This window comes from Cornus florida, unplaced genomic scaffold (genome assembly GCF_030987335.1).
Source record: "Cornus florida cultivar Cherokee Brave unplaced genomic scaffold, ASM3098733v1 CherokeeBrave_3.0.0_Hap2_Chr05, whole genome shotgun sequence".
Classification (NCBI taxonomy): Eukaryota; Viridiplantae; Streptophyta; class Magnoliopsida; order Cornales; family Cornaceae; genus Cornus; species Cornus florida.
Window position 1 is genome coordinate 118,444,263 of NW_026775575.1, and position 12,507 is coordinate 118,456,769.

The following is a 12,507-nucleotide window of genomic DNA, read 5'->3' on the forward strand; positions in this document are numbered from 1 at the left end:
ATTTGTTACTTTTAATGAAGTTTCTGTCCCTTAAACGATATTAACTTTTGTTGATTGTACACCAGCCAAAGCTGTATGTTGGAAGAGGCATGCATGAGGACATTTTCTCACTTCTGAAGTAAGAAAGAATACATTTAGTTTATCCGTCTCTCTCTCTCTCTCTATATATATATATATTTAATCTGTCAATTTTTTCTTTCTTTTTGATTTTTTTGGTGTGTGTGTGTGTGTTGGGGGGGGGGGGGGGTTTTGGGGGGATCATGTTTTGATGCTAAACTGCTAATTTTTTCTTAGTTTAGTGATTGATTGTGTGATTCTGGCTTGATATTGCAATTCTTTTCTTTCTTACCCCACTAATAGAATAACATTTCATGTGCTCAGGTATACATTATTTTGGATCATGCTGCTTATATGCAAGCTAGCATTCAGCTACTATGTGGAGGTGATCTTGTTCTCCTTGGACACTAACTGTGTGAATTTGGTTTCCTTGATGGATTAAAAGTAATACAAATGTGGAACATACATTAAATTATACACTCATTGGTATGTCTGCATTTATGCATGTGTTTGTTTCTTATGCATAATTGAATTACAATTGATGCTTTTATGCTCTGAATTTAGTATTATTATTATACAACAAATTAATCCAATAGAATGATTCATCTTATTTGCTTCAACCTTTATAAAGGTTGGCATGAGCCTAGAGATTTTAGGCTTAGGCTGTTGGCAATTGTTACGACAAACGCATCGAACAAAGAACAAATCACGAAACACGACAGAAAAATAAACATGCCACTCACAAAGAACACAAAGATTTAGCGTGGTTCGACACAAGTGTCTACGTCCACGGCGAAGATCCGGTGAAAGGTTTCATTATGCGAAAATCAGGAGGTTACAAGTTTCAGTCCCCCAAATCCTTAGCTCTCGCTCTCACTTCCTTTTTCTGCGATTTGCAGTGTTATATATCAGGGGTACAAGAGAGTACTAAACATGGTAAATCATCGGTAGAGATGACAATGGGACGGGTTGGGGCGGGAAACGCCAACCCTATCCCCATCCAAAACTGTTTATTAAACGTGGCGGGCAGGGCGGGGCGTGTTTAGTAGAGTAATTTTGCAATTATATTATGAATCTAACAAAGGTAAATTATGAAACAATTTTTCAACCATGGTAGTAATTCCTTTTCTCTTATCTGGATAAAAACAAGATTCAACTTCTCAATTAGAACTTTAGACATGAAATTATTGCAGGAACATCTAAGTAATAAATAGAAGTTCTCAAATAAGAATAATATAAAAGTATAGTTAAAGATTGGAATAGAATAAACTAGGATTTGCTTAATACATACATAATATTATTATTGAATATAAAAATAAAGTACAAGGCCAAAATTGTAATTTATCACTATAAACGGGGCGGGGCGACCTTTCCCCATCCCCGCCCCATAACCATGTGGGGTTTCAATCCTTACCCCCATCACCACCCCAAAACCATTTAACCATCCCCACAACTGTTCTAAACGGGGTGGTGAGGGATGTGTACCCGACGGGTTGGGGTATTTTGGCATTCCTAATCATCGGGTCGAAAACAAGTCGCAATGCGACCCGAAACCAAATTCAGGCCACAACGTCACAGTAATCATCACTGCAAATAACACAGAAAGTACATGTTAATTAAGACTGAATAGATGAAGAAAGATTCAATGAATTGACAACGTTATGCAAGTTAGAGGTTGAGAGCAACCACTTTGTGCAAAAATAATGTCAAAGGTTAGGCTTGCTCCAGTGTTTCCCAACAATCCATATAGGCTGTACCAGCATTAGGAAATGGCCATTTACAGTAAGACAATTATTTGAAAGCTATGTAACCAGGGTAGAGACTACGATGTGTTCCAAAATACAACTGAGATCAATTCAGACAGTAGTGTGTGAACTGATCCCAATTGATCTCAGCCGTCCACTGCAGTACAGGACCTGTGCTGTACTACAGAGGAGCTGGACTCATATGAATGATGGGCAAAATGTAAGTGTATTTCTTTTACTTGAAAAGTTGATGAAGGAAGAGAGTGAGTGCTTAATAGTACAAATCTTGACAGGAAGTTAGAATAATTTGAAGAACTCTGTAGGATAATGCCAATCATTTGGTCTATACCCAGTCTCCTCCCCAACACCTTGGATTTCTGGGAACCAGCATAGGGTGATGACCTGTACTAAATTTTGATGCCACTTGCCAATTGCAAGAAGGCCACTCGTCAGCTGGTCTTGATATTCTTTTATTTAGTTTTACATTTTGTGCATTCTTTGATCTAACTTTATTTCTTTTTCTTTTTCTTTTTCTTATTGATAGTTGTCATGTTCCTGGTCTTTCTAAATTGTCATGTGACTGTTGTGTGATCTTTTTATGAATTTTGAAGGGTCTGAGATTATTAATAATCAAGGGGAAAGACCGTAGGGTTTCTGTTGCTCCAGTATAAATACTTTTTAAGTGTTTCTTGTGATTGAAATATATGAGAAAGACTGATTTAGAAGAGCTCAATGATTTGCTGTGCACGTTACCTATTCAAGACAAAGGCATAAACCCATCACCTCCTTTTGCATTGCACCATAGCCAGAGATTATTGGGATTTGATGCCTGGTTTGTTTGGAGTTCTGTGGGTCATGCCCAAATCCTCCAGAGGGTTAATTGAGGCTTGGAGAGGTTGTATAGTGGGGGCCCAAGTTCGGGATATTTGGAGGGTTACGCCTTTGTGTGTCTGGTGGTGTATTTGGCTCGAGAGGAACAAGAGATCTTTCGAAGGAAAGGAGAATCCTATATCTATGCTTAAGTTCTCTATTATTTCCACTCTTTTTTGTTGGGTTGTGGGGAGATATTATATCTTTAGAGGAGATTGTCGATTTTTTGGGCTTTTTGAATGCTTAGAGGCCCTATTTGGCCTTGTGTAGTTCTCTTGGATGTGCTCCCCTTTTGAGTGCTTTTATACAATTTTACTTACAATATATATATATATATATATATATATATATATTTTGGTAGTAATGAATACAGAGAGGAAGAATAATTTCAATACATTTTTAGACCTTTTGGGAGCATATTACCATATTGAAAGAAAGACATGGCTATTAGTTTATTACTCCATCTCAAGCCAGGTTATATAAAGATTCTAGTTACCAATGCACACAAATCGCTGTTATGTAGCATGGTTAAAGACAAACAAAATAGATGTATATGAAAAATATTTCTTGAATACAACATTTTATGAGACATGGGTCCAATTATTAAGGTGCACATAATTGACAACCTTGCATGTCTATGATGAGGTTCAAAGCTTAAAGGAAACTTATAGTTAGTTGTCTTGACCAAAAATTGCGTTCTTGAAGTTTCATCCACACGTATTTGTTTCAGGTGACTATTAAGAAGGCCTTTTAAAAGCTTTAAGTTGTTATATATTCACTTAGCCCTGAGATTAATCTTGCAAATACCTTCTAGAACTTCAAGACATGCAATTACTTTCCCAAAGTAATTTTTATGCTCTAATTTTACATTTTGTTAAAATAGATATTGCCATTAGTTCAACCTACAAAGACGATCATGGAGATAAAAGTTAGTAGCTATGAATGGCATGAGTTCTTTCCAAACGGTAATACTCCAGATACTTTCATACTTCATACTGAATTTTGTTTCTGTTAAGGCTATGGCCTGAACTAGGCTGCGTTTTGAACATGATGCAGTAACTTATAACATTGGTGTTGTTATTGCCATATGGGCTCCTATTGTCCTGGTAAGTGGACCGCAGAAGCATTTATGATGATAATGTTAATTGGTGTTTATGCTGTTTTATATAATACTAAGAAAAATTATGGTTTATAGGTCTATTTCATGGATACACAAATATGGTATGCCATATTCTCTACCATTTTTGGTGGGATTTATGGAGCCTTCAGCCACCTGGGTGAGGTTAGTGGTCATATTGTTCCATTACCATGATAAAACAAGATAAACAAATTGTGTTTGTAGTATATAAAACAGTGAAACACTTGGATAGGTGGTTTTCCTGCAAAGATGATTTTATTTATTAGTTACTTGATTGCATCATGTTTTGTTGCTGATTATAACATGTTTTCTTGTTGACTTTTGCACTATACTTGTTTTCTTTAATTAGATACGGACTCTTGGGATGCTACGATCCAGATTCGAAGCTGTTCCTTCGGCTTTCTGTAAACGTCTTGTGCCATCACCGGAAGGGGGAACCAAAAGAGATGATTCGGTAGTGCTAACTTTTGTCCATATTCTCTTAAGTCTCTGGAACTCCAGCACTTATCGTATCAGCTATATGTGCAACCAATATATTCTTCAATTTACGGAGATTTTTTTATTTTTAAAAATCCAATATATTCTTTTGATGTGCAACCTTTCAAATATGACTTGGTGTCTTTGTGCTCATTGTGTCTGGTACTTCTTAGTCTTTTTTGTCTGAAGTAAATATTGGTATTGCAGGTTGATGCATCGGAAAGAAGGAATATTGCAAAATTTTCTCAGGTGTGGAATGAATTCATATATTCTATGCGGATGGAGGACTTGATCAGCAATAGGTTGAGATAACTTTTTCCTCAAACACGTTTTATATATTTAAAAGGCCTTCAAATTAAAATTCAAGAAATTTCCATCTCCTTTTGAAATGTCTAGAGAGAGAGATCTGCTTCTTGTACCGTATTCATCAAGTGAAGTCTCTGTTGTCCAGTGGCCTCCTTTCTTGCTCGCCAGTAAGGTACAAGCTTTCACGATTTTACTTTTCATTGAAAGGTTTGCATTTTTTATGACTCATATTTTTTTTTTTTTTTTGGGCGTATTCACATAAGATTCCAATAGCATTAGACATGGCAAAAGATTTCAAGGGAAAGGACGATGCTGACTTGTTTAAGAAGATCAAGAGTGATGACTATATGCATTCAGCAGTGATTGAATGTTACGAGACACTCAAGAAAATATTATCTGGCCTTCTTGAAGATGAAGGAGATAGGAGGTAAGACAGATCCAACTATCAGATTGTGCTTGTTTGATGACCTCTGATGCCAAAGGACCACATACAATTTTTATCATCATAACCAATCATTCTTGTGTCATTGTTCTTTGACAAAAAAAGCCTCGTGGTTATTTGTTCCTCATTATGCAGGATCATTATGCATATATGTGAAGAAGTAGATGATAGTATAAAAAAAGAAAAATTTCTTAATGAATTCCAGATGAGCGGGTTACCTCTGCTCAGTGATAAATTGGGGAAGTTCTTAAGCTATCTGGTAATATGCTTATATATGTTTATATACTATGTCATCAATTATTTATATGTTTGCGTTGAAATTTTACACTTTTTGGACTTGATACTTGTTAGTTGTGGGTACTTAATTTGGTATTCTGACAGCTAGCTGATTCCGAAAATGTTGAGACATACAAATCCCAGATCATCAATGTGCTCCAGGATATCATGGAGATTATCACTCAGGATATTATGAGCAACGGTCATGAGTAAGTTTCGAGAAATAAATGGTTATTTGGGCTTTATTAAAAAATTTCTCATACTATTTCTCCCATGATTCATATCTGCTATGGGTTTCCCCTTCTATATGTAGAATCCTGGAAAAAGCTCATGCACACAACCTGAAAGATGAGCACTCAAATAAAGAGCAGAAGTTTGAAAAGATAAACATTCAACTCGCACAAAATAGATTCTGGACAGAGAAGGTATATGGTGGTCAAACTAACATTTGAAATGAATTGCAAATTTTCTAACACCCTTTGCTCTTGTATTCCATTCTTGCTCCTTGCTGTTCTTCTCCACAGGTTGTTAGGCTTCATTTGCTTTTGACTGTCAAGGAATCTGCCATAAATGTGCCAATGAATTTGGAAGCTCGTCGCCGTATCACTTTCTTTACAAACTCTTTATTTATGAAAATGCCAAAAGCTCCGAAAGTTCGTAACATGCTCTCTTTTAGGTCAGTTTCTTTCGAATAGAGCTTTGTTTCTGTCATATGAAGCTTTGGGTTCCTGAATTCTTGCATAATTCGATTTATATTCTACTTATCAAAAGAATAATAATTAGATTTATATTCCACTTCTCTTGATTCTTAGTACTTTCTTCTGAAGTGAAGTTCAATATGAGGACAACATTTGGTGCACTAATTCTAGCACACTGTGATGTAGGACAAGAGAGCAGCCTTAAATATTTAAGAACTTAAAGAATTCAGAGGCTGAAAGTTCAAACAACTAGGGCTGAATTTTGGAGGTTTGATAGTAGAAATGCAGAAAAATCAAGGAGAAAAGAAATAGAATAAGAGCTGCCTATTGGAATCACACCTAGGGAAGGCCTCACACCCTCATATCTTGTGAATCACTCACAAACAAAGTTCAACGACATTTTTATTCATTCATTCACAGAGTCACCAAGTTTACATCCTACCCTTTTTATAGCAAGTTATGCCCTTCTGATTACTCCATAATTGAAGTAATCATACTAACTGATGCAATTCAGCCCATAATTGATGCAATATACCATAACTATGCAATATGACCCAATCCCCCAATTATGCAAGACTCCAAGTGGACCCCCACATCATCTAGCATGTGTCAAATTAAGGCTTGAGCCTTAGAACCCTCCATCCCATGCCTTTTATACACTTTAAAAGGCTGCTGCCACTGTTCTCTATTGCACTAACTCTTTTAGGGGGTAGTGAGGCTATAATTCATTATTTACATACCCTTTTTTGTGTTGCAAATAAAATTAAATTGTTTAGTTTGAGAGTTTACAGAGTCTTTGACCTCATAAATTTATAACTAGTCTTTTCTGTATTCTTGTTCATTTCCAAGAAAATATATCCGCATTGCCAAGATTGACTGATAGGGTGCACTGAAGTATTGTGCGAAGTGTAACGCACTTATACCGTATATTTTGTCCCTTGACCTTGAGACCTAAGTAAAATTCTAGTTTTTTTATTTTTTGTACTTTCTACCGTCACAACTTCTAAGGTAGCTGCTGTGACCACCATGTAGCATTGAGGTAATGATTAACAAGGGGTTGTATACATAGTGTTTGTTCTGTAGGCTAGAATTTGTGAAAAAGGCAATTCAATAGGATCATAAAAGGAAAGAATAATTATTATAAAGTTTCATAAATGTTGTTGATATATGTACTGTTGAAAGATATAAAAATTGAAAAGAGAAATTAAACATGAAGAACAAAAGGATAGACACACAAAGCCCAAAGGGCTGCATCACTTTTATTATATTCTCTCTTTTTCATACTCAATACAATGGTGGAGGCTCCTCTATATAGGAGAGAAATGATGATAATGGAAAGAGAGAGAAAATAGGAAACAATAGCAATACTAGAGGATTATTCTCCATTGATTCCTTTAGCAACGGTAAATCTTCAATAATAGGAAAGAGCATCAATACCAGAGGATTTTCCTCCACTGATTCCTCCAGTAAATCTTCAACACTCCCCCTCAAGTTGAAGCATGAATGGCATGAATGTCCAACTTGCCATTGAGATGGCAAGTAGCAGCAAGTACAAATCATGAAGAGGTGTAACTAGATAACCTCAATAAAAATGGATCCAGAGATCCAAGACGAGTAGCAGCAGCCTCAATTGATGAAGAGGTACGTGTAAGAAGAAAACCTCAATAAAAATGGATCCGGAGATCCAAGAAGAGTAGCAGCAGCCTAGATTAATGAAGAGGTGTAAGAAGACGGCCTTAATAAAACTGGATCCGGAGATCCAAGAAGAGAACCAAAAATGGCTCTGATGAAAAGAGAGAAATGAATACAGAACCTTGTTTGCTTTGATACCATGTTGAAAGCTAAAGCTAAATATTAGAGAGAAGAAGGAGAAGAATTGTTTGTATCTCTTATTTCATATTCCAAAAAGATGATTACAATAGGTATATATAATATTCTCCAGAACATAAAATAAAGAAGGTGGTAGGTGAGTGCAGAGCAAGAAATGTATCTAGACCTATTGTGCGTCTAGATAAATACATCATGTTTAAAGTATGAATGCTGTAATCATATCCCTAAATAAATGAATAGTTGACTACGAGTTGTATTCACAACACTCCCCCTCAAGCTGGAGAGTAGTTGTCAATGACTCCCAACTTGCCGCAGATAGAATCGATAGTGTGCTTGGGAAAGCCTTAGTAAAGATATCTGCTAACTGATTACCAGACGATACGAATGGAGTCATAATTTCTTTTGAAGTCATCTTAGAACGAATGAAATGACAATCAACCTCAATATGTTTGGTTCGCTCATGGAAAACCGGATTACCGGCAATGTGAATAGCTGCCTGGTTATCGCAATAGAGAAAAGATGGGTCTTGAACAGAAAGCCCGAATTCTTGTAACAGAGTTCTCTACCAAGTTAGTTCACATGAAGTATGAGCCATTGCACTGTACTCAACTTCAGCACTTGATCATGTCACAACCAACTGCATCTTACTTTTCCAAGTGACTAAATTACCTACTATGAAAGTACAATAACCAGTCGTTGATCGTTTGTCTGTCTGAAGGAGAACCTGTCCAATCAAAATTAGTGTAACCTTCGATGTGCAAATTTCCAGACGACTGATAAAGAAGACCACGACCCGGAGCTCCTTTGAGATACTTAAGAGTCCGTATAACTATTTCCATGTGAGGGACTCGTGGGCTGGCCATAACTAACTCACAACACTGATTGCATAGGCAATATCTGGTAGAGTAATAGTTAGATAAATCAGCATACCAACAAGTCGTCTCTGCATCTTTGGATCATCAACCAAGTCACCAACATCAGGAAATAGCTTCAGATTAGTCTTCATGGGAGTTGCTGCAGGTTTAGAGCCAAGATAACCCGTATCCTAAAAGATATCAAGAGTATATTTTCTTTGAGATAAATAGATGCCTTTCTTCGATTTTGCAACCTCAATACCAAGAAAATAGTGGAGCTTGCCCAAGTCTTTAGTGAGAAAATTTGAACCCAAATGATGAATCAAGGTTTGAATCCCCTTCTTGTCGCTCCCAGTAATGACGATATCATCCACATAAACCACCAAAATTACAATGCCACAATTTGTCTTATTTAAGAAAACTGAATGATCAACTTGGCTTCTAGTCATGCCATGAGCAATCACTACCTTGCTAAATTTATCAAACCATGCATGAGGTGACTATTTGAGTCCATAAATAAACTTCTCGAGGTGACAAACACACTCCCCCTTGGACTCAAACCTAGAAGGTTGAGCCATGTATACTGTGTCAGTAAGATCGCCGTAAAGAAAAGCATTTTTGATATCAAGTTGATGGAGAGGCCGGCAGCGAGAGAGATAATTTTGCAATTGGAGTTCAGCTTAGCTACAGGAGAGAGACTCGGTATAGTCAATACCATACGTCTGAGTGAAACCCTTGGCAACAAAGCGAGCCTTTAAACGATAAACAGTGCCATCAGGATTCTGTTTCACTGTGAAAACCCAACGACAACCAACAACATGAGCACTTGCAAGCTTTGGAAGTAGATCCCAAGTATGATTCAATTGTAAGGCATGCATCTCCTCTTCCATAGCTTCTCGCCAGCCAGGATGGGTAATAGCCTCCTTGTACGACTTAGGAATAGTAATAGATGACAGGGATAAAGAAAAGGCTTTAAAGGAAGGTGACAAATGGTTATAAGACACAAAATGAGCTATAGGAAGATCAATACAAACCCTTCTACCTCTGCGAAGCGCAATTGGAAGATCAACATCAGACTCAGAAGGATGATTAGTCTGATCTGTAGGTACCGAGGAAGATGGTGGAGGATCTAAGGAAGGCTCTACCTGTTCAACCGCTGGAGCAAGTGGCCCTGGGCAGTGGTAGGAGAATGAGAGGTATTCTTGTGATGTCGCTGAGTATAGACCCGAGTAGTGGGAGGAATATCAGGAACCGGAGATGATAGAACAATATCCGGAGATGGTAGAACAATGTCTTGTAAAATAGGTTCCTCCAGTTAGCTAGCAGCCTCAGAATAATATGGAACATGCTCAAAGAATGTTACATTGGCACACACAAAATGTTTTCTCAGAGAGGGTTGTAGCACCTATATCCTTTATGAGTGCGAGAATAACCCAAAAATATACATTTATAAGCTCGAGGGTCAAGTTTGTCCCGTCTTGGATTTAAATTATGTACAAAACAAACGCACATAAACACTTTTGGAGGAATGGGAAAGCGTTCTTTACCAGGAAACATCATCTGAAAAGGTGATTTTCCTTTAAAGACCCGAGACGACATTCTATTCAATAGATATGTTGAAGTAAGAATTGCGTCTCCCCAAAAATGTTTAGGTACATTCATTTGAATCATTAGAGCCCGGGCAATGGTAAGAGTTGGCCGGTCCCTTTCTTTCAACAATCCCATTTTGTTGGGGAGTATCAACGCAAGAAGTTTGATGGGTAGCACCTCTAGACTCAAGAAATTGCTGAAAGAGAGAATCTCTATATTCAAGAGCATTATCAGTTCGAAGAATATGTAACTTAGCATTCAACTTATTAGTTATTTCTACATAAAAATATTTAAACACATCAAAGACTTGAGTGCGATTTTTAAGAACATATAACCAAGTTAAATGAGACTAGTTATCAATAAAAGAAACAAAATACTTACTTATCAAAAAAAAAAAAATAACGGGCACCAGCCAATCCAGTAGTTCGGGTTGGACTCCAAACATCATCAGAGTGAACAAGTTCAAAAGGGCGTAAACAAGGTCCATCAGTCCTAAGTCTAATGGAATCCCTATGATGCTTGCTAAGTTCACATGTTTCACTATTAAAATTAGAAAAACTAGGTAAGGAAGGAAACAAATTCTGAAGATTATCAGACGAAGGATGCCCAAGCCGACGGTGCCACTTATATGGAGAAGTCGAGGTATGGAGCGCAGACGAAATAGGCGAACAATACGGCTGAAAGTAGTAAATCCCATCCTTTTCAAAGCCCACACCAATCATCCTCTTTGTCTTTAGATCCTGAAAGACACAATGAGTAGGATAAAATGTTGCTGAGCAATTTAGGGCAGAGGTAAGTTTAAGAACTGATAACAAATTAAAGGGAAATTGGGGTAGATATAATACAGAAGAGAATGTTAGACTAGAGGTACTAACGGTACCAATTCCTTGGACTAGGGACTTGGTACCATTAGCTATCATGACGAATGAGGTAGAAGTCATATGAGAAATATTAGACATAAGAGAAGGGTGCTGTCATATGATCTGAGGCCCCATAATCAATGATCCGAGGTGTACTGAGTGAAGAATGAAGGCAAGTAACACCTGAAGCAACAAATGTGACTATGGAAGTGGATGGGGGATTAGCACGCTTGATAATTGAATCATACTCAACCTTGGAGATAAGAACATGTTCTTTAGTAGTAGTGTTAGTGTTCTCCCCCTCCACTACAGCCTGATTTGCCCACACAGGCTTGCCGTGAAGTTCCCAACAAAAATTAACAGAATGGTTGGTACGGCCACAATGTGTACATGTCCTGCCACCACGACCACCTCTGCTAGTGTGTGAAGGACCATGTCCTCCTTGGCCACCACATGAATTATCAGATCGCTGGGGAACTGCAAGGGTGGAACGATCCTCCTTTTCTATGGTAGAAGAGTGGATTGAGGCACGTCGAACCGGAGCAAAGGTCTCAATAGCAATTGGTAAGTCTTTGCCCGAGAGAATCTGATGCAAACCATTAGGGTACTTTAGTCAGGATTGAGGCAGTCAATGATGCCTTGGAAAGTGCCTTGAAGAAAAGTAAAAGAGTCCTTGTTTTACTAAGCTATGGAATTACCAAGTATACTTAGGAAAGTGGTAAAGACTTATCAATGTTGTGCGGGAATTTTAAGAGTCGTTCTAGGAAAAGTCAAGTGTCATTAATAGTTATATTATAAAAGGGACAAACCTCTATATTTCTTGTAACCAAGTCATAAGCAATATATTTTGAGATTATTATCAGTTATAACAATTCTCAAGGCTTTCCCCCAGATTTCCCTTTAGAAATCTAAGCTCCGACGGTGATTGGAGTATTCCTAGTCTCCCTTACAGTTGTAAGAAGACTTGTTTCTTATTCTGTTTGCTTCAAGTGGTATCAGAGCCTTGCTTTAAGATCTGTGATTGCTGCGGATCTATGGCTAGGCCAGGAAGCAATACAGCCACAAAAGAAGACTTTCAGAATCTGCAAAAGAATCTGCAACAACAATTTTCTCATCAAATTTCTCGACTGAGCACTCTATTAGAACAATATGGAATCATTTCTCCATTGAATCTGGACAGTAGGAGAGATGCATATCAATGTGAATATTGGGCAGAACAGCCTAGAGGAAGAATTCAGCAGAGGCAGTTCAAAAGTGAAAATTGGACTGAACAGCCTATTAGAGAAAGACAACATCATCATAGGCAGTTCAAAAGTGCAATACAGGGTGCTGCCACATCAGTTAAACAGCCACAGAACACTTGG

The 12,507-nt window shown here is 37.5% G+C and overlaps 1 protein-coding gene across 1 annotated transcript in view; it reads left to right on the forward strand.

Moving 5' to 3' along the window:
• LOC132309010 (putative callose synthase 6) overlaps positions 1-12,507 on the forward strand; it is a 58,748-nt gene that overhangs the window by 23,100 nt on the left and 23,141 nt on the right. Inside the window, exons 17-29 of the mRNA XM_059807358.1 lie at positions 66-118; positions 382-442; positions 3,556-3,637; positions 3,729-3,778; positions 3,868-3,954; positions 4,160-4,264; positions 4,495-4,589; positions 4,684-4,765; positions 4,857-5,020; positions 5,171-5,294; positions 5,417-5,520; positions 5,625-5,736; positions 5,836-5,987. Coding sequence (XP_059663341.1) covers positions 66-118; positions 382-442; positions 3,556-3,637; positions 3,729-3,778; positions 3,868-3,954; positions 4,160-4,264; positions 4,495-4,589; positions 4,684-4,765; positions 4,857-5,020; positions 5,171-5,294; positions 5,417-5,520; positions 5,625-5,736; positions 5,836-5,987 — 1,271 coding nt within the window. The remainder of the gene's footprint in view (positions 1-65; positions 119-381; positions 443-3,555; positions 3,638-3,728; positions 3,779-3,867; positions 3,955-4,159; positions 4,265-4,494; positions 4,590-4,683; positions 4,766-4,856; positions 5,021-5,170; positions 5,295-5,416; positions 5,521-5,624; positions 5,737-5,835; positions 5,988-12,507) is intronic.